Source organism: Gadus chalcogrammus, chromosome 10 (assembly GCF_026213295.1).
Source record: "Gadus chalcogrammus isolate NIFS_2021 chromosome 10, NIFS_Gcha_1.0, whole genome shotgun sequence".
NCBI classification, from domain to species: domain Eukaryota; kingdom Metazoa; phylum Chordata; class Actinopteri; order Gadiformes; family Gadidae; genus Gadus; species Gadus chalcogrammus.
In genome coordinates this window covers 22239919-22262670 of record NC_079421.1, presented here as the reverse complement: position 1 = coordinate 22262670, position 22752 = coordinate 22239919, and the positions used below count along the sequence as shown (strand labels likewise).

General features: G+C 46.1%; 1 protein-coding gene across 1 annotated transcript in view; it reads right to left on the bottom strand.

Moving 5' to 3' along the window:
• The window catches only part of tnmd (tenomodulin), a 34056-nt gene extending 12314 nt beyond the window's left edge, over positions 1-21742 (bottom strand). The window contains exons 1-4 of the mRNA XM_056600832.1: positions 21622-21742; positions 18937-19071; positions 5642-5782; positions 2594-2701 (exon numbers count right to left, since the gene is read on the bottom strand). Coding sequence (XP_056456807.1) covers positions 2594-2701; positions 5642-5782; positions 18937-19071; positions 21622-21669 — 432 coding nt within the window. The 5' untranslated portion in view covers positions 21670-21742. The remainder of the gene's footprint in view (positions 1-2593; positions 2702-5641; positions 5783-18936; positions 19072-21621) is intronic.
• Between the last annotated feature and the right edge of the window lie 1010 nt (positions 21743-22752).

Genomic DNA, 22752 nt, shown 5'->3' with positions numbered 1-22752 from the left:
AGTGGTCATCCGCTCCACTCGGTGTAATCCGTTTGGCTGGAGCAATGAACTGTCAGCGCATTTAATTAATCATACCTCACTGATTTTCATGCGGTTTTTTGTCATAAGTCTAGCTATGATAAAGGCCACATGGTTTGGCGTGTTTTATTATTCAATACAAATTATACCAGTAGTACGGTAATGTTAAATCTTACTTGTGAAAAGTAATCCCCCGATTCCTATTATGGATTGTCCGCCGATTTGAGCAGGAATACGCTGAACAACAGCCCGGCATCCTGTTTCTGCTGCTGTTGCTGCTCCCGGTTGACCACTCCAAGATGGCGGCCGTATTTCTCGCGTCCCAGCAGCCATTGCTCCGTCCATGCTATAAGATGTCTATGATAGTAGTAGGTAGTGGAAGTGGTTGTAATGATAGGAGTTGGTTACGCCATCTGCTGCTGCGGCGGTAGCAGTGACGGTAGAACGCAGTGGATAAATGGGTAGGGAATAGCCTGGCTATTGCCAGACCGAGCTCCATCGTAGATTGAGCTTGGTCTGGGGAGGCTGCTGTCATTTTCTTCAGCACAAGAGGCGTGATCAACGGGCCTGGTCCAACTGACTCTGTACGCAATTGGCTGCTTGCCGTCGCTTCCCTGTCGTCATTGTGTTAAACCAGCCAATAGCGTGCCAGGGGGAAAAGCGAAAACGTATCGAGGATGGAAAGAATTATATAGCTTTTCTCCAGACCCTTCTGCTGGGCGAACTCGCAGCAGAATGGGCGGGGCTACCCAGGCTAGGTGGGAGAGTCGATAGAGCGACGGTGTTTTTGCTGAACCCAGTGTGTTATCTGTGTGCTGGTGAGCTGATCTGCTGGTGTTGGAGCTGAAGCCACGGGGGTTTGATTACTGATCACAAGCACCCTGGGCATCGGCGGCATCATAACAACCACACACTGGGGACAACACGACAACAATGTCATCAACAACAACCACAACAACAACAAAAGAGTGTTTGTTGATACTGTTTCTAAGTTATCTATGAGGAGTTCCTTGGTAATGCTCTACTTCTATTTAAATTTATTCCACCTTTTTGTTGTGGTTCAACACATGTCTAGTAGTGCCATCTATTTGAATGGTAGGCCTTTTTACTGGGCATTTCGCCTGTGTGTGTCTCTGTGTGCGAACATTTACATTGCTTCCTTGAAGATTACTGTTCAAAAGATGGTGTAATTTCGTAAAAACAGAAATCGGTTCTAATTGCATTTATCCCTTTCTTCTGTCTGAATGAGTTTTTTTAATTAAGCATACAATGAAGGGGTTTCTGCAGCCCTCCTTGTTGTTCGCGGCCCTTAGATTATGTATCTCAGAGAGCTGTGACTTAGCCAATTAGGCTTTACAATACACAAAAGAAGAGGCATATGGCACTTCCTGGCCAATTAGTATCTTAAGCACGAATCAGACGTTAGGGAGAGGTGATGAAGGCAAACACAGTTGTCTGTTTTTGGTGAGCACAGCATGTGTTCACCAAGTAAAAAATGCATTTTCGGGAGGCCGGAATAGGAATAGACTTTTTCCAGTTTTTAAATGTTTTTCATAAGTGAGGCGCGGTGAGGGTACATCGAGATTTGCCAGCTCGGTCTCACAGCTATGATGTGATGTAAATTATAGCTGGCCAGCATTGGGGACACACGGCGCATACATACACGCACACATACACGCACACACGCACATGCAGGCCTGCTCACTCACTCACTCTTCCAGCACCTCCAGTGAATGAAGCAGAGACACTGTACAAAATGTGATGAAACATCTCTCCCATGCCTGCCTACCGGAGCCCAATAAAATCGGACCGAAATAGAAGAAAAAAAAAAACACCTTTTTAAAGAAAACACTTTTTTTCTCTTTTATTCAGACCGCGGCCTCTCACACGTTCTCCCCCGAGGCTGTTTGAGTAGAGAGGGAGACTTTGGAGGAGGAGGAGATTAAAATTTAATATTGGTTTGAGATTAACAGCAAACAGCATTTGATGTGTGCCACAAAGGAGGTTGTGGGGGTTTCTTGCACACGCGCCTTCAGATGCTGTCAGAGGCAGCCCACGACCCCTGGGTGAATTCCCTTTTTTCTTCACTTCAGTGGGAGAAGCGTGGTGGTAGAGGCTGGATGAGATGGACCGCCAATGGGGTGGAGACTCTCTGTCTCTCTGTCTCTCTCTCTCTCTTTGTCTCTGTCTGTCACTCTCGCTCTCTGTTGCTCTCGCTCTCTGTTGCTCTCTGTTGCTCTCGGTTTCTCTATCTCTGGCTCTCTTTCTCTCTCTGTCTCTCTGTCTCAGAGAGAAAGGTTGGAAAGGGAGAGGGATAGAAAGGGAGTTGGAGAGAGAGAGAGAGAGAGAGAGAGAGGGAGATGGTGTGTCAGAGAGAGGGGGAGTTAACGTGAGGGAGAAAGATAGATAGTGTCAGAGAGAGGGAGTTAAAGAAAGAGAGATAGATAGTGAGTCAGAAAGAGAGGGAGTTGGAGGGAGAGAGAGAAAGATGGTGTGTCAGAGAGATTAAGGGAGAGGGAGAGAGTGTGCCAGGGAGGGAGAAGGGAGATGGAGAGAGGCGGTGGTGGACTCCTACCAGTGCCTCCGTGTCCTCAGACGCCACCTCAGTCACAGTGGGAACCCGGGTAGATTGGCTCTTGATGTAGCACCTCTGATGTTTGCTGAACCGGATCCCTGTGATTCCCTTTGACGAGGGAAGGGGAAAGGGGAAGAAAGGAGGAAAAGAATAATCAAGGAACTCAGATCAATGCAAGGCGATGCGTTCAGTGGCGGCGCGGGCCGTTTCCCGGAGGTGCAGGGGGGCTGTTTTCAGGGAATAAAGCTTGTTTTGTGTTTTCGTTTGTAGGAGAACCAAAGCCCTTAAAAATAACCCGCGCCTTGTTTCATCCGTTTTATGTGTGTGATTTGATGATTGCCTCGCTTAAACAAAATTCTCCCTTTTAAACATAATGTAACCTGTTGTGTTGTGTGTGTGTGTGTGTGTGTGTGGGGTTGTGTTCGTTCTCACACTCTAAATCCCACAGCCCTGCTACAGAGCTGTGTATCATACAACAGCATTGAGACGGAGGTGCTTTTCCTCTCTCTCTAACCAGAGGGGCCTCGGGGTGAATTAGGGTGTCGGGTCACTGAGTCTCAGGTAATCTGTTCTGTCAGGTGCAGAATCGCCTCCCTCCTCCTCCTGATGGTGGCCCTGCTACCCCACCACCACCACCCACGACCCCATCCCTCCTCACTCCGACCGGGAGCGCCTTAGCGGACGGGGGATGAAGATCAGTTTCATTCCGTCTCGCCGCAGCCAAACTATGTTAATCCCCGAGAAGCAATTGAAAAGAGAACTCCTTGAAGAGGAAAGGTGGATGAAGACGATGAGAGGGTGTCTGGGCCGGGGGCTCTCTCTCTCTCTCGTCTTTGGACGGTCGTAGCGCACTGGGAGATCCGCCTCTGTCGCACAACGGCGTCCAATTAAAAATGCCACAAGCGTTGTTGAATGATGTGAACGTGTTTATGTGATTCTATAGAAATTGAATCAAGGGGCTGTGGTGATTGGTGTGGCAACGCTCCTTTCAAATCAATTACTTGCGAATGGCTATTTCGTTCCTCATTTTCCCTTCTCTTTCTGCGGTGCAGTCCGTCTGCACACAGAGCACCAGTGGGGAGGGGGGAGCGAAGGGGACATCTCATGGAGCAACGCCTGTCATAATCCGCTGCATGTAATTTCATCGCTGGGGGAGAAAGATGGGGCGATAATGGTCCCCCAACACAGAACCATAATGTTTATGCCCAGCTCTATTGTGATGAGTTGCTGTTTAATTAGTGTCTACTGTAATGGCAAGCTGAAACAGAAAAGAGGGGGGGGGGGCGGGGGGGTTGGAGACAATCTTGTGATGAGATGCAATGATTACTGAAGTCGGTGAACCAGAAAATGAAAGAAGACATGTCATTACGGGGATAAGAAATGAAGTAAAAAAAAAAAGGCGAGACAAAGGATGTCGTTTTACTGGGCCCACGTTAAAGCATCCACTTGGCATATTAATACGTTCACGTTTGTGCACCGTGTTTTGATTTGGGGCGAGCTGCGTGGCGGTGTCGGGGATAGCTGAGTGGAGCCAGCTCTAATCACGGAGACACCGGGGCCGTGATTCCCGTCCACTCGAGCGGGCGTCAGCAGGTGATGTTTGGGAACAAAACACCAGGCGAGAGGCAGAGTGGCTCAGCCCTTTAGAAGGAGAAGTTTTGAGGCGACAGACTGAAATTAACTGCCGGTTCGCTGCTCAACTCCAGTGAATAGAGAGCTTAACTTGTGTCAGCCGGAATTAGGTCTATCAGTGGTGTATAATGGGCAACTTATCATGCTTTATAAGATCCAGGGGCAGGCTTCGAGAGCGTATGACTTCCCTTTATTTGCTCGCTCTCTCTTGCTCTCTTTCCACAATAATTTGTATTTATGCTGGCAGTTTTCAGACCTCGTACACTACTGGAAGTGTGCTTAAAAAGCTTGCAGCTAGCAACAAGAGCCACATGCTAAGGCCTCACAGCTAATTCAAAGCCGGAATTATTTCCGCCCCAACTCAACCATTCTGTCAACCGGGTTCTGTCAGAGATCACCCATGTTATAGATTTAACCATTTATTGCCGGTTCTGGTCATACAGAATACCAACATTTCAAACTCTATGCAATCCCCCATGGGGTACATCAGATATCTCGACCCATCCTACAGGTTACATGCAATACAGAGCAGAACCAAATCAGGTGGAGGCTGCGGTTGTGGTGGGAAAATTCGTCTCAGAAAACATAACTTTGCAGGGCGTGTGGGATCTTAAATCAACCAACCTATCGGCCATATGTACGTGGGTCTGATTAGCTGTCAGCCGAACTAGTGACGCCCATTAATGGTGATGGTCTCCCTAAAATGTTACTCATATAATGAGTCTATTACCCGAGCGATAATAGTGATTGCTAGGGAAACGGTTATTGTGTTCGCTTTGCGGATGAAACTTGTTTTGAAAGTCACCCAAAGTCGGGTTCAATCGGCTTGACGGAGCCACACGCCGTCGTGAATCAGGGAGCTGAGCCGGCCTCGGGTCGCCCTCTGTGCGGTCTCGACACTCCAGACGTCTTATCTCCAGCGCCGTGGCCTTCCATTCGGAAACACGTCTGGTTCTCGGCCTGAGACAATAACGGCGGCCATTTCTGCCCCCCAGCCCATTGTCCTGCCGTTGTAAATCCCTCCATTTCCCAGGTCTCTCTACACGTCCCCCGGGCTCCGGGGAGATTGTTTCAGAGGTGGCTTTGGTCTCTGTAATGGCGTGCTGCATGCCTTTTCCTTCCATCAAAATTTCAATTTCCATCCTCAGCCCTCAGCAAACTGTGGCATAACCCGCGTTTTTCGCTTTGCCCGTGACTCCATTTTTTTACGGCGCGGTTTGAATGACTGTCACCTTGTCTGTCAGCGCAAAAAAGGAAAGAACGAAACAATCCCATTAGCGGAGGGGCTTTACTGGGGAAGCGGGACTTAAAACAGGCCCCGTGTTTCACCGTTTTTGTGGGTTCTTTGTGGAAACTCATCGTGGTATCGTCTTTTTAAGAGATTACAGGACGCGTGCCGCGTGACTCAGTACTCACGTTCTTGAAGTCGTGGACCTCCAGCACCTCATCGCTGCCGTTGCCCATGCGGAAGATCTCGATGCGCTGGCCGGGGTCTATCTCCAGAAGGCTGTCCGTCTCCCTCCCGTCCACCACCGCCTTGTAATGGTGGTCATACACCTGGAGACACACGCAGACGCACACACACAGGCACACGCACACACACGCACGCAGGAGCGCAGACATACGCACGCACGCACGCACACACGCAGGCGCGTGTGCAAACACCCACAGGGGCAAACGCATACAAACACACAAGCACGCACATACAAACACAGGCACACAAAGTTTCAGATTCTGTTAGTTTCACTGTGGATCACTGGCACAACTTCATAGTTATTGATCACGTTGTAATATGAAACGACGGGACACACAATGAACTTGTTTACCCTGTCTCACGCTAGCGAGACTTGGAGGATTAGGATCGCGCCGTCAATAGATGCTCGACACATTGGATAATGTTGATTTAGTACTTCATATATTTCTCTAAGTCGCCGACTATAACGTGTGAACGATGAGTGAAACGATGCTTACATATTCCCTTTCCAACTTATTTTAATCGTTTCAATCCTTCACATGTTCGTGTTCTATTGCCTGGACTTCTGTTCCAATGTCCTCATAAACTTCTGTTCCGATGTCCTCATAAGCCTAGTGACCTGTCCCCCCCCAGAGCCGAAGGGACGACGACGACGACGACGGGGGGGGGGGATGGGGGGGGACACACCATGGGGCATTGGGAGAATCGGCGTCACGGTACGGCATTAATAACCCGCGCTTTGAGGCAACAATCAGCGGCACACTGAAAATATTTATAGTGACAAGCTGCACTGTTTATATAATGGAATGCCTCATTAGAGATTGGGCTCAGTAAGCAAAATGGACGCCTTTTTCTGAGGCGAGTCTTTCTTTCTCTGGGGGCCGTGGCGTCTCCTCTGGCTCCTCCTCATCGGGCGTTGGCGGGCTGCAGAGCGCTGTTGTTTATCTCCACCGCTTGCTTGTGTGCTGTTCTCAGTCACGCATGAGCGCCTCGTAAAATTCCCTGTCTCAAAGAAAAAAAAGGGAAAGGAACCAATGCCCACCAGCTGAAAATATGCTATTAATATTTATGCGAAGCTTGTGTTATGATGAGAAATATATTGCTGAGTTCATTTTCATCCGTCTCCACGGTAAATGAAAGTATCGCCGATGAGACGAATGGCTAATGAATATACTTAGACAGGAATCCATCAGGATTCCCCGTTGGTGGAAAACATCTGAAGGTCTTTTTATAGTCCATAAGCCCCCCCCCCCACACTTGACAGTACAATGTGTGTACTTAGCATGTTGTATACCTGCTCATCCATTATTCATGAGATTTAAATGCTTTCTCCCCGCCGTCTGATGCCGACCGCGGTAATAACGGCCGCGTGGGATATAAGTCTTAATGGAGGATCACCTACGGAATGGTACCGGAATATAAAATCTTCATTAACATAGGTCACGATTTCCAGGTTCGACGAGAGCTACGACTCCACGCTGCGGCAGCAGAGCTAAATTAGGCCAGGGCTTGGTATTTAAGTGTCAATTGAGCTGTTATGGAAAATAAATTGGGCCATTAAACAATTTCAAAGTCTGTGTGGTGGATTAAAATTCGATTTGAACATTTTCGATTCTATTACCATAAAGGTTGAGGCGTTGGTGGCGTGGGGGGGGGGGGGGGGGAGGTGGTGTCTGGGAGAGTATTGATCTTACGAGAACAGTGAATACCATTTACAGCAGGCCATCACTTTGGATGAAGATCCTATGGTGAGATTCTCTCCACATCACAGGGATGAGATGTATAATAATGTATTACAGCAGTAGGACTTCAACTGGTTCAATATCCAAAGTGGACGCTGTGCACTGTAATTGGCATTCTCAAAATAGAAATAAATTGCCTCTCTCGGCCCTCCTAATTTTCCTTTTTTTTGACGTGGATGCTTTTATCTGCAGACGCCTGGACCTCTGTGTATACGTAGAGCCGGGTGCTACCGTTAAAACACTTCTTTACCAGAAGTTAGGAACAGAGCAATCATCACTAATGATGATCCTTGTGGCCCTTATTAAAATCACTGGCTGTTAATTTAATTACCAATAATAACCCATTTTTATGTCCTTTAATTGGAAAGACATCTTGTTAATTCCTTTCTCTATCTTTTGCACACCAAATTAGCAGAAGAGGCACGATAGGCAGAAAACAAGCCCAAAACAAGGCTGCTTAAAGCTGAGGAAGGAAAAACCTCAAGACAACTCATTACTTATTGATCCACGAGGGACTTCTCTTTGGTTGAACGTTGTGTTATCTAGAAACTAAAGCAATGCAAGGAGAACAGATTTTTTTGTTCCAATGTCTGGAGCTCAGTGATGACTCCCACTGGTGTGAGCGAAACTACAAGGATCCCTTCACCACAGAAGGACGAACGGCATGAGGGCACGGCTGCATATTGGAGCTGAGCACTTGAGGGTTATATTCAAAACTATCTGGCATTCAAATTGAAACGCAAATGATTCTGCACCAGCTACCGAAAACAGTTCCGTATTCAAAAAGAGGACAAAACAAACGACGGCAAAAAATAAAACCCCTACACTACAATATAGTCAGTTCACAGTAGAATAGCAGTTTTTTCTCACATCACAGGAAGCCTTTCCCTGTAGTACAGTAGATAAAGGATTCCCATCTCAGCTGCCAAGAAGACATTCAGGCAGGGGAGTGTTTGGCGAATCGCATCCTGGAAGCGGTCACAGACAATGGCGTGTGTGTATGGCTGTGTGAGCGTGTGCGTGTGTATGCGTGTGTCTGTGTGTTCATGTGTGTGTGTGTATGTACATGCACACGCAAGTGCATTGTTTACTCCCCTCCTCGCGGGTCCTCTCTGAGGTGGTCCTTAACAACCATCAGCCAGATGGTTTCTAACACAGGCCCACATAGGGGCTCGGGGAGCCAATGAGAGGCCACCGGCCGGGCCCCAAAGCCTGTGGCTGTTGGTGTGAATAGTGCCGGGGCGGCCCACTGGAGAACATTACGCTAAAGGTCACGCTGATATTGTTACAGGTGACTGAGCTGTGGTCGGGACTCTGCCTGTCTGAGTGTGTGCATGAGTGTGTCTGAGTGTGTGTGTGTGTGTGTGTGTGTGTGTGTGTGTGTGCTTGGCGTGTTTGTGCAAATAGACAGGATGATGTGATGACAATATGTTCCCTCGGTTGTCCTTGGGGGGCTGGCAGATAGAGGCTCCGGTGAGGTGGAACTGGATGCTTGTCAGTCCCAGCGGGGCGGTGGTAGGACTGTTGGGGGGGGGGGGGGGGGGGGGGGGGGGGGGGGTGTGGGGGAGGCAGTGAGCGGGGGGGCAGCATGCCTCATATAATAGGCCGAGGCTCTTGTCCGGCCACACAGGCTGCAGGAGGGCCGGGACACGGTGCGCGCTGGTCCAGGATCAGTCCTAGTCCAGGGCCAGGCTAGCACTGAGGCACAGACCCCCGTCTCCATGGACGTTTTTATTTAAAATATATTTCAGTAATCATCTGTGTTGCGAGTACCGGAAAATATACCTGCGCCGCTTTCGTTGCGGAGCCCCGACTCAAGCCATCTGTGCAAACGATTGGCAGCGGATCAATTGTTCCACCCCAGACTGTCTCGCCAAATATTGCATGTATAGGGGGCTCCCTCTGCCTCGACCGCCTCGCCCCATCGAGCCCTTGTGGTGCCAGTGCATTTGCACATTGATTTTCCTCTCCTTTACCCCAGGTTGTATATTGCTTTGTAGCCGAGGGGGGATTCGAGGAAGCAGAAGCCAATGCAAAATCCCCGCCAAAAAAAAGACGGGGGGAAAATGTCAGCTGCAAACGTCCTCGGGAAAGGCTCGGTGAGTTATTGTCGTCTTTCGCTGCTGTGTGGGACCGTCGTGCTAAAGCACAACGCCTCATTTGTAGCCCTGATTTTCCACCACTCGTCGAAACCAACCGACCAAAAATGAGCTCCTGGCAGCCCTGCCACTGCCACTGAGTCGACAGAGGGTTCTCATTTTCATACAGTTGCTTCTTGGAATTCGAAAGAAGAAGGGAAGGAAGAAGGAGATTTTCCTCATGAAGTTTCAGAGTGCAGGTTGAGTGGCTCCTCTTTCTCTCTCTCTCTCTCTCTCTCTCTCTCTCTCTCTCTCTCTCTCTCTCTCTCTCTCTCTCTCTGTGTATCTCTCTCTCTCTCTCTCTCTCTCTCTCTCTCTCTCTCTCTCTCTCTCTGTATCTCTCTGTATCTCTCTCTCTCTGTATCTCTCTCTCTGTATCTCTCTCTCTGTATCTCTCTCTCTGTATCTCTCTCTCTCTGTATCTCTCTCTCTCTCTCTCTCTCTCTCTCCCTCCACCAGAGTGGGAGTGGGAGAGATGGAGGAGCCCCGCTTGGTCCTTGTCCTCCAGCTGTAGCTGGAGCCGTAGTGGGGCTGATATTCACAGTGAGATCATGTCTGTTCACATGGGCGGCCACATGAGAACGGCTAATGTCTCCCCAGGGCTGTTCTTTGGTTTGCAATGTTGTTCTATTAAGACTTTGCCGTTTTTTTTCTCTCTATCTCTCAGGAGAAAAAATAAAATGAAGAAAAAGGCACAAAATGAACATCTCTGTTAGGCACACGGAAAATTGCCACTACTGAAGCAAAAACCTCTTGAAATTTAAAGTTAGCTCAATTTCAACCGGAGTAATTAGTGTGCGTTCTCCCCCCCCCACTTGGAGGGGGGAAACTTGGGAAGGAAACACCGTGTCCAAAGCAAAGTGTTGCGCTGAGGTAATGAAACGATACAGAACAGCCGTGACTAAGAGAGTGCGATACGGCGGTACGATGAATAATCACTTGTAAGGAGGATTTATAGAGATCCTGGGTCACCATGTGTGAACATACGCTCACTATATCTGAAGCATTGTAGTAATATCTATACTATCTCTCTTGTTGCTTGGTCTGATATAATACTCACGTAGTATATGAGATGTTTGTTTTTATTTTCAGATATCTTAAGTAGGCCTCGCATATATGACACACATGCAGTATATATCTGCAAGGGGATCGAGAGAGAGGGAGGGAGATTGAGATGGAGGGAAGTTCAAAGTCCTGCTGCATATAAACAGAAGCTGTGGGGTGGCGGCTAAATGCATGCAGGCTGCGGTGATGCAGAGCCATTGGGTCGGGCCAGAGCGACTGGCAAGAGGAGAGAGGCTTTGGACTTTCAGATGTTAATGTTGAGCATCATAGAGATGCCATGGAGCTATTTCAAACGAGACACTTGCAACCGATGCACCAATTGAATAATGACGATGACATGCCAGCTCGCTCTCTATCGCCGCCCTGTGGTCGAACATACCAGGCAGGTGAAAGATGATTTGTGTCTGAAATGATTCATGCCAACATTAATTATTGTAACTTCCTTTACCCAACTTCATATTTTGTTGTCAAAGGCACTGCTGTTCAGAGCATATCTTAAAATCTGGTCCTGCCGCTTAAAATAAATGGAGAGCAATTTTTACCAAATATAGCAGCCAGATATTTAGCCTTGGCTTGGAGATGGCTACACATGCTGCTTGCATTTTAGAAAGAGGTTACAGAAGTTTACGAAAGGAACAAAAAATTCAATGAGGGCTTCTAAATATAAACATTTGTGAGGCATTCAATGTTGTGTGCTTTGTAATTACAACCAACTATTTTCTGTGGTTCTGTTAATTGTGGAAGCGAGCCTAGTTAGGAGATGCTGGCAAACAAAAACGAAAAGCCAGCTAGCACTCGAACCCGAGCCTTCGGTGGAAGGATCTCTGCGGGATCCAGCCAAAGCACTTTGGTAGGTGGGTGAATGTTTCCTCTAATTGCTGAACATTAGCAAAAAAACATTAAGTGTTATCTTATCCTATACCGGTGTTAACGGCAGAAATAGTTTTCTTTGGTGCATACTTCAGTTGGTGCTCTTTCAACTTGGCAGTTGTTTTACAATGCCTTTGGAAGCCATACAGCATTACCGAGTCTGAATGTGTGGTGTGTAGCGTTTAATGGAGCTCGGATGGGGGGGAGGGGGCTAGGGTTAGACTGCTTTGATAAGAAAGCTCATCCAAGCACTTACATTAAACATCCATTTGTTTAATGTTTTACAGCTGGGAGCGTTCTGCTCTAAATGAGTGACACTGAGAGCTTCTGACGAATCCCACCACACTTCTTTGGTGTGTTAGAAAAATAAAAAAATCGCGGAACAAAAGATGAGCTTTTACCTTGATGTACAAAAAAAAAAGTTTCTCTCGATTCATGTTGAGATCAGATGAAGGCGTAATAGGTGTAGGTTCTGTGAAACTCCTTAGTCACGTTGTTATCTGGCCTCTATACTTTCTCGTGACATTCTAGCTTTTTGTTTTGGCTGAGTATGGTAAACTAATCATCTGTGAGGCTCCCACGTGTACAGCATGCCTCGAATAGCGGTCTAATTTACCAATCTAAACACCCTGATTCCCCCGGATTCTTATGTTTGAAATCGTGTGAGTACCTGGAACTGTTTTGAAGCTGACAAAAAAATGTTGCTTGCCTTTGTTGCAATGAATTTCCGTCTCACTTTGCAAATATTACTGTTAAAATAGAGTTTGAATGGTTTCACCATGTCAGGGTTTTTCTTATACGTTTTATAGGACTCAATTATGTGTAAACCGCAATCTAAAATATAAAAAATAACACGACCCAAGCAAAAGTCGAATGTGATGAAAATTGTCACAAAAGTCTTGAAATACTTCAATGGTTAATGGATTTGACTTCGCTAGGATCTGGCATGAGGACACTGACTTAAAAGACAAAACATTTCTGGGATATAGACTTTTCCCATCCACTTAAAACGGCCTGTTTGTTGTTGTTACATGTACCTTTTACTTTAATGTTTAAAAGTTGAAAACGTTTGTGCTTGTTATTCCGTGATTAGTATTCCTTCCCAGTGACCAAGTCTCCAATGTCAACACAGAAGGGCATGCTACTTAACACAAACCCATTTAACCGATGTTGCCACGTAAATACCAATGAAGGTATTAAATCTGACATTTTTACGTATGATAATTTCAAGGGTTAACACTGGATTTAAGTAGCCTTTGGCACTCGCGTCCGGGATTGAGTCTGGGAAATACACACACGCCTGCATGAGGGATATCATTCCTTCAGAGACGTCTCCAAACCGGGAGCCAACATGCCTCTGTTTTAAAAGGTACACTTCGGATGTCGGCTCGGTTTCCCGCTCCCGTTCCTCCACACACTAGCAGACGTTCTCATCCATTATCCGCTTATTACATGCAGTAAAACAAGTGTAATGACCCACTTTTTCTCTGCGCCCCCTGAGTAACTACCTGATGGCGTGCGTGTGATGTGAGACCCTCGCGACTCTCGCCCACGACGGGCAGCCGTTGCTCTTAATTTGAGGAGGTTCCCCTCCAACCAGCGAGGGTATATATACTTATACACATGACTAATCACACCTGACATTTAAAACAACTTGAACTCTCCGTGGCAATCAATCACCTCCGTGTCCGCCATTGTGCTCCAGAAAGGCGGATGTTTAAAAGGGACAGTATGTCAGTGTGTGTGTGTGTGTGTGTGTGTGTGTGTGTGTGGGGGGGGGTGGGGGGGGGGGCACTCGGGGTCTAGGGGAAGTAGAGCTACACTATACATCTCATTGCAACGAATCGGTGGAGGTTGCTGACATTTTAAAGGAAACAATCGTTGTGAATAAGCCCTCTGCAGCGGACGTGGCCGCTTGGTGCGCTGCTCGTTTGAAAACCACCCCATCGCCGGGGAGGGAGTCAGGGCCACCTGGGAGGAGGTGACGCCGAGGGAGTGGCCGGGCTGGTCTGTAGAGGTGCCTTTATGATGATTTAGATGCGCAATATAATTGAGACGAAGGAGGATGGAGGACACTTTGACGTGTCTTGATTTAGCCGGCCTGGGAGGGCGTGTGGTGAACCACAGAGATGACTCAACGTATGTTTAAAGCTCTGTGCGTAATGTGCGGGGAGTCACTTAAAATAGGCTAAATGGATATTATGGCTCATTGTGTGACCACAGAACACTTGTAGCATGTTTCAGGAGGGAAGGAGGGGTTAGAGTGGTAGTATAAAATAGTGCAGGTCATAACTAGATTCATGTTGATAGTTTTACTAATTAGGCCTACTTTTGAGCTTAAAGTAGGCCTAATTAGTAAATATCGGTGAATATCAGGTATGGTCTGAAAAAAACTATATTGGGTCTGGGTGGTTCACCCTGTCAGTGGATCACTACTGGCCAAGAAAGTGGAAAAACAACCTAATTGGGGACTTCTCAGTGACAGATACCCTTCACGGTCCCAGCACATTCAGCTGTGAATGTTAAGTACCACAGCCAATTCTCCTGCTGGGCCCATGTCATCCCAACTATTAAGGCAGGCCTGTTTCCATCCAACACAAGAGCATCTGGGGTATCCAGTCAGTCATCAGCTTTCATGGTCCGCCTCGGAGTGGAACACAAAATAAGGCGATTATGGAGAGACCAATGCACACACATTTTGTGGTCCTACTTGTGAGAGGTTGAGAAATTGGCTGTTGATTTGCATGCCTAGTTCTTCTTTGATTCTGCCATTAATTAATGATTTAGGCTGTATAACGCAGTATACTGAAGTGTTGGATAATGACTTGGAAGCTTAAGAATTACCACGAGAAATGTATAGTTGTGTCGATGAGTTTGATGTTGTCATTAGAGCTGTTAATAACTCGATAAGAGAGGGTTTAAATGATTTCTTTGCTGAAATGAAAGAAAAGATATGAAAGGCAGTATTTTATCCCAATTATATTGGGCACATCACAGAAACATTTTAAACATACATATTGATGCACCGATGAATTAGCTGAACAAGCAAGACCAGTCTTTAGGTTTAAAGTCATAATTTAACAGTCTACAGTATGCTTACAGAAAACCCTTGACTGACTAATTGATAGTCAGCAATAAATACATTAAATCGTATGGTGTACACGTGTATATGTATATATGTGTGTATCTATGTATATAATGTGTATGCATTTATGAATGTGTACACTATACTAATGGATAAGTCAGCAATGGTTAGAAAAATAAAATAAAATAAACTAACACATATGTTTTTAGTTGAGATGCAGGACATTCTAAACCTCAAAATAGGGTAGCCCTTTTTGGGGGGGAGCGAAGCCCCGCATTAGCACCGAACCTTTCAAAATATGCATGCAAAAAGATGATGTTTACAGTAGATGTTGCAAGTGTGCTTGGGGCGCATTTCAACAATGTGATGGTGAATGCTCCACGAGTCGACTGCAGAAGTGACTCGGGAGGGAAAGTGAAGTGCAATCACATTCCAAATAGCACACAGCTTGGCTGTCGCTGTGTGGAAACGGGTGATGGGGGCTGGGGTGGGCGGTGAGAGAGGGTAACGGGGGGGCTTTCGTGTCTCACTTTACCAGATGCACTGTATTTGTAGCAGGCGGCAAAGGAGGCACGGATTGGAAAGGCAAAATGTCCCACCAGCGATTAAAATGTAAATGTACACGCTGCACTTTTCCCCCATTGCTACTGAAAAAGCAGAGTGTAAAACGAAGTATGTCACGGTGAATGGCTCCAACAGGTCGCTCCGGCGTGGATTTTCCCAAATACAGCTCCCACCCCCCCCCCACCCTCACCCCCCCCCCCACCCACACCCTCCAGAAGAAGACAATGTGACAAAACTTTGAGAAAGCTTTTGTAGACTTCAACTCCGCTTGCCACTAAATTTAACCGTCCCCTTTTCCCATAATCCTCTACGTTTATACTCTTGCCTGAATAAAAACCATGATGTAGAATCTCGCCGTGGTTTAATTAAACATCCTCACAGAAGAAGAAGAGCAGCTCCAGTGGAAGGACGTCGGAGAACGAGCGTCACGATGTGTTCGATTACAAGCTTGTCCGGGCTCGGTGAAGGGCCTTCTGTCGGTGATAACTCCCCATCAAAGTTAGAATCCACCATATTGTATGCTGACAAGGAAGTACAAAGGAGAGGGATGCGAAATCTGCATGACTGGAAGACAGATGATATCACAATCACAGTCTCTCAGTCCGCTGTCCCGTGGTGACGGCAGAACAATGAAGACACTGCTAAGACTTGATTTATTATAAGCTATAAACAGACAGCAGCGACGGCCTTGGGAATGACCTCCACCCATGACCGCTGGAAGCTGAGAAGGGGCCAGGATCGTTCATTAAAGGGGCAGTGTGTAGGAGTTAGTGCCATCTAGTGGTGAGGGGGCAGATTGCCACCAGCCGAATATCCCCCCCCCCCCTCAGCTCCTCCATTCCACCATGAAGCTGTGGGGCCAAAGGCCAAATTGATATCATCGTTTCCCGATGATTATACAAAGGGCTCATTCTGAGGTAGCGAAAATGCAACCATTCTTATTTTCATGGGAACATACACTAATTAAAACGACTCATAAATATTATATCCCATTTCTCCCCACTTCGTTCTGCTATTTGCCACTATATTCTATATGCCACCCCTCTACGGAACAACAGTACTGACACAGAGCTCTTCAAATGCTGCTGAGCGTCAGAACGGCGTCCACCATGGGAACGGAGACGGGAAGAAAGCTAGAGAGAGAATGAACCATTAAGGTGAACAAAGACAACTGCTTGAATATTCAGGAGATTCCCTCATGGAAGTCACTTGGGTATTTCTCCGTCTACCCTGGCTCGCTGTCAAACTCTGACGCTTTTTCAATGTTTATTTCAAAAAGTAGAAGCCAGTTTACAGCGTCAACAATTTGTTGTGTTTACCCGCATCAGTTAACTTTATTCTGCTTAATGAAACAAAGGCACTACCAAGAGCAAATAGGCCTTGTGTTACTTGAATATTTTTTTTTAAAACTCTGTATATAAATCAAAATTAGAGTGTTCATTTAACATATATTTGTTACCACTTACACTTGAGTCATTTGGCCAGGCGCAGTATTAACGGTGTTGCAGATATCCACTGTTTCTGACCTGTGAATTAATTGAGGACGCCTGGCTAATCCCCTGGTGAGTTATTGTGGTTCAGAACAATAATGAGCACATAGCAAATAGTGGGACTGTTCTTTCCCTCGGTGAGCCAAAGGCTCCCGCGTGCAGCCGATCTAGGCATCAGATTATTCAATTACACAGCAAGGCGTGCCTGACTATATCAAACACACGGGCTGGAGAAAGAACGGCAAACTCTCTTCATGAGGATCGTGTAGCTACACATGTTTGGAGTAATTAAAATGGGTCCCCAAGTGGCTCCCCTGTTAGGCAGAAAGACAATGCACAGAGCAGGCTACCTCTCCACGGCGGTTTACACTGTAAAGGAAGTAGAAGGGATTTGTGAAGCTGTTTTAACGAGCTTTATGTTTCCCTCTAACGCCTACATGGTATGGACTCTGAGAACAGAAGGGTCAGTTTTATTCATTTCAGTAGCATGGAGAATTGAGAGACAAAGGACGCATTTTGAGAGGGAGATTTTGTTTCGCAGAATGTCAAAACGAAGGAAGACAATAGTTGACTCCACGTTATGTTTTGAGTAGGAGGATGTACGGCATATGTTTGAGGCCTGAAGGTAAATTGCAAATATCTATGTCTGGCCATTTCTCTCAGCCCATCCATCCATCCATCAACCTATCTATCCATCCATCAATCCATCTATATACATCCAGATATCTGCTCCCCATCCACCAGTCATCTATCTATCCAACCTTCCGTCTACATCCATCCACCCAAATGTATATCCAGCCGTCCCCCATCCATCCATCTGCAATCAAACCCTTCATCTGTCAATCTATCCCTCCCTCCGCCATTTTAACCCTCCATCTCTCCATCCATGCCTCCGCCCTTCCATCCTAGAACGGTGTCCCCAGCCCAACCTATCAAAGATCTGCAGCCGGGGTGTCCTCTCAGAGAGCCGGCACTCTCTCCCCTTTGAAGTGGCTCAATCTCCACTCACTGATGGAGGGCAATGACTGCGCCTCCTTCTCAAGACCCCATTAATGCAGAGCGCAGGGTCCACAGGTTTGATGTGCATTGCCTCAGCAACCTCTGCCATCACCGCATTTTACACCACGTGAGAATGATCACAGCTTGTTAAAGTGGAAATAACGACTGCTCCACCTCGCACAGGAAATATTTAACAAGGACAAAGGAGATTGCTCTGAGGTGATTTATATCTGTGTTGAAAGGAGAGGACATGGGCATGGTGTCGGTACAGGAAGTAGCGATGAACCGTGGCTAACCTAAACGTAGCATAGACTCAACCAGTTTAATTATTGACGCTATAGCGTGTGGGATGCTGTGCATGCTGTCCGTTGAGGACTTGTTGCATTTGGCTTGACCGCTGGCGATATCCTTCCAACGAGGGGAATTATTGCTCGGGTTACGAAGGTGTTTTTGCCTCTTAAAGCCGTTACTGGCCTGTTGATATACGGTGCAGACGTGTTTAATTTTATCATGAGGCTACAAGATGTCTCTGCATTGCTTCACTCACCCATTTCGCTCAGTGCAGACATCATATATTTGCCAGAATGTTTCTCTCATTTGCAGCAGTAAATTGTAGACGAGAAATTATCGATGTATTGTTGCTGGAGGCTTGAGTAGATTGGCTTTTTTTGGCATCCTGTGAAAATCAAGGCTGAGCAGATGAGTGAAAATGTTCTGTATCAAACTGATTGAATTGGATTTTACCAGATGAATTGCCAGGACAAGTGTTAACCGCATTTATTTTGCCAATGTCTGACTGGTCCCAGTCCCAGAAATGTGGTCAATGGCAATTAAACCCAATAGTGGGCTTTAAGAATCCGGCATCACAAAAGTGTTTGCTATGTCAATAAACACTAAATCACTGGGTAAGGGAGGGGGACTGAAATGTCCAACTATTTAAGCCCAGTGATTTGTTTTGGATAAAAAATTACAGAGACGTGTCCACAAAAAACAACCTATTTTGGGCCAGGTTTTTTTTCCCCCCATTTTTGCAATGATTCCTTTTGTTAGTTTTTCCTCTTCTTCCATCCAGCCTTGCAAAACAAATAAAAGAACAAAAAAAGATGATATAAAATGTCAGTTTGGCCACAAAACTTTCAGCATGAGAAGGGACTCTGGGCCGATAACCCCCGCGGTCAGCCCACCGGAACAGACAGAGGCACATCCCCACCATAAATATCAAGACAACACGTATCTACACATACAGGGACGGTGCAGAAACAGTGGGGGACTAAACCGTCTTACCTTGGCTTGGTTGGGACCCCAGAAGTACCTCAGGCTGAAGACCCCGGCGGCCAAAGCCAGGACCACTAGCCCGAGGATCAGAGCGAGGCGCCGGTACGTTCGGAACCGCGCCGTCTTCTCTTTCCCCGTTTCGATCTGCGGCAGGAATGTAAAATGACCCACAAGGTATACACAACGTATAGTGTCACAAACGTAGGTCTGTTGCGGCTGTGGGTTCCCAGCATGCGGTCTCCTCACCCGATGCCACCCCGGTATGACAGGCATAAAGCTGTCCCTTCAGATTCAGGTCTTCCTTTAGAGCTCGTGAACACCATATCAATAATAACCAGCGTCACACAGTGGTTCTATCTGGTCTTTTCCAGATGTGCGACCAATTCTGATGAACGCTACAACCAAACAGACATGCACGTAATCCAACTTTGACTTTGAGGACACGTGACGCATCGGGGAATAGAGCGATCTCCCATCAGAGCGGTGATGATAAACATATAATGGATGCCACGCTACGGAGAGCCAAGCGGTGGGGAGAGGAGAGTTCTTCTGTGCCCATAAAAAGGTCACATTCGCAGTATTCAACTTTTTCCGCCAATTAAATCTCGCCCTCTGTTATAGTCGATTCCCCGAGCTGCAGGCAACAAATTAACAAAGAAAGGCTTTGGTTCACCATCGCTTCCAACAGCAAGAAATTAAAGATGTTATATTCACGCTAGAGCACTTTTGAAGGTCTCAGCAAAGAGCGGCCAAAGAAAATATAAAAATTGTTTTCCTAGCTCAATTATTTATGCTGCTAGTATTTCATATCTGCACTATGAAGCTATACTAATAATAACAATGATGCATGTGGATTCTTCCTTGAACAGACAAACACAATAAATTGCTCTATTGACCTACAATCAAATATGGTGGTGTTTAAAGAATTTGAAGACGAGAAGGTTTTTTGTTTTGTGGAATACCATAAACTCAAGAATGTAGGTTGCCATAGTGCCATAGTTACAAATGCCAAACTTAAATTCAATCAAGGGACGTGTGTTATAATTATCCTCGTGAACGCAACGCAAGACAGTGGCCACAGACTAGGGAGCGGATCAAAGCCCAGAGCAGTCCTCACATTTTATAGGAAACAGAAGGCAGTAATCAGAGAGCCCGAAATTCCTTGCAGAGGGAATTTCTCCAAGTATGAAAAAAAAGGGAAAACCGGTGGCGGAATTCTACTCCTCTGCTCAGGCAGGTTGTAGGCGCAGTGGAAACTTAAAGACGAACCTGAGCCTCCACTGAACCTCGCTCCGCCGTAAACTACAAGAACTAGGGCGGGGGTGGGGAGGGGGGAGACCGGCACCGAGCCGACAGACATTGAGTCGAGTCGAGAGGGATGGATTGAAGGAAAGATGAAATGACAGAGCAGAGAAATTCAGTCAGGGACGGAGACGTAGACAGAGGGGGGCTGGGTTTGAGACCCTAACACCAGGTTTAGGATCACATTCATGTGGGGGTGGGATTGGGGGGGAGGGGGGGTTTGGCAGCCAGATGGTTCCTTTTGAGGAGCCTTGGCGTCTTTTTTTTCATCCTGGGATGCAAAGCTCATGGGACATCCTGCTGATATAACACTGAGGAGACACACTTCTCCATTTCAGGGCTGGGACTATAGCATACCTCAACGATAGGACCTGCACCATACTATACCTCAATCGATTCTGAATATTCTGAAATATAAAGCTTCATCACTATCTTCACCTAGTATGTTATCAGCATGCATAATTCCAAATGATGACGCAATTAGACCCCTGAAAATAATGGGAACTTAGTTGATTACAGGGAGTCTCATCATATTGTCAACATCCAAGCCTCCATGAAATACTGTATTCAAAGGACAAGGGACCCCGACCCCACATTCAAGTTATTGCAGGGAAAGCAATTTAATAGGGCATTCTGAAAGCTTTCAGGTGCCCTGCGCCTCTGTATTGAACTACTTTACTGCTTCTGAAGAGCAACAGGGAAAATGCCATTGGTATTGACTTCTTTGTGTCGGTATGTGAGTTCTAAGTCCGTGCAACCTGTCTAATTGTGTTGTTTGGAGTGGTATGGTCTAACTACTTATGCTGTGGTCAGGGTCAGGTCTCTGGGGTAAAGGAGAGCCTTGACCTCCAAATATATATATAAATATTTATGTATATAGGTTTATAAAAAATTAAGACAAAGTCACTCAAAATTGGAATTAAGTCGGCTGAATATATTCCACGGCAATAAGAGCTACAAGATAAGAGTGTGCAGAGAGAAGAAAGAAGAGGCGAGAGAAGGAAGAGGGAATGAAGTGACATCAAGGGGAGCCGGAGGAGGTGGAGGACGAGGAGGAGCAGGAGGTGAAGGACCAGATGGAAAACTCTGAAAGTCCCGTACAATGCACCCATTATGCAGCCACACTATTCTTCAAAAGAGTCCTCAAAGGAAACTCTTCAGTCATTTCCAGCTATGATTTCAACACAACACAATATTCTGCCAAAGTACATATTATTTTTTGTTTTTGTTTCCCTTTTAAATTCCCCAATAATTAAAATAAACAGAATGTCAAATAATCAACCACAATAAAACAACAAACACACCTCATCAACAGATGTTGAAATACTCCACCAAAACAATCATAAAACCATAAGAAACACATCCTTCAAATGGCCAACTAATCATACTCACATCTTTCCATATAACCTGCTGGCTGTTGGACTGGATTCTTGCTTCCATTATGCGAGCCCACGAGAGGATTCCTTCCACTCTTCCTAGCTTGGAAAATTGCAACTGCAGTGAAGGCTGAGCAGTGCAGTGCTCCCCTCCATAGGTAATTTGGGGGTGTTCTAAAGGGGAGGGAAGTTTTTCAGTTGGAATAGAATTACTGAAACATTTGCGATAGCCATTATAAGCTGCGGCAGATGCCTGCCTCCTGCACTGTGTTCATATCTGGCTCTGTAAAAAAAAAAAGTGGAAAATTGTAGATGGATTCACACGGAAAGGCAGACTGTGTTGAATAAATGATATACCGTACTTTCGAGAAAATAACAGCTTCCACCTCTGTAACCTTTGTTTTGTGTGTGAATGTGTGGTGTTTTCTAAGTAGGAGTTTTGAATGACACCTTCATGTTACTGTTTTAGTAGTTACATTTGGGCTTATTGAGAAGAAAAATTGCCCTTACTTTTTCCCTGAATAGATAGTTATTCACTAAATATCCTTCATTACAAATGTCGTTGGTTTTTGCTATGTCTTTTGTCAACACAATATTATATTATAAACGAAATGACTCTGTACATTAATCATTTACAATCTGAAAGTTTGACTCATACTATCACAAGTGCCAACCTGAGACTTTGCCTTAAAGAAGTCTACAATTATCTATCTTTCTTTCGTTTTACCTTCACTTTTTTCTTTCTTTCTTTCCTTCCTTCCTTCCTTCCTTCCTTCCTTCCTTCCTTCCTTCCTTCCTTCCTTCCTTTGCTTCCTTCGTCATTAATTCAAAATAATAATCGTATCATGGGTACGCATTTATATTGGACCAACAAAACAGGCAAAATCCCAATCTGCGTGCAACCTGCGCAGTGATTCCGAGCCCAGCCAAACCGCAGCCTTGAAGGCATGACCTCCAACACGCCACACAAGGGGCGACACAAAGCCAAGAGGGTCGGCCTCTCCTCCATTATAGCGGAGGACATTTTCGGTCAAGCCGCTGGCAACCTTTAGCGTTGCAGACGACCGATTGAGCGCATATTGGGCCTGTCAGATCTGATAGCTGGGGAACTTAGTCAGCTCTTCCCCATTGATATAAATCTTTACAA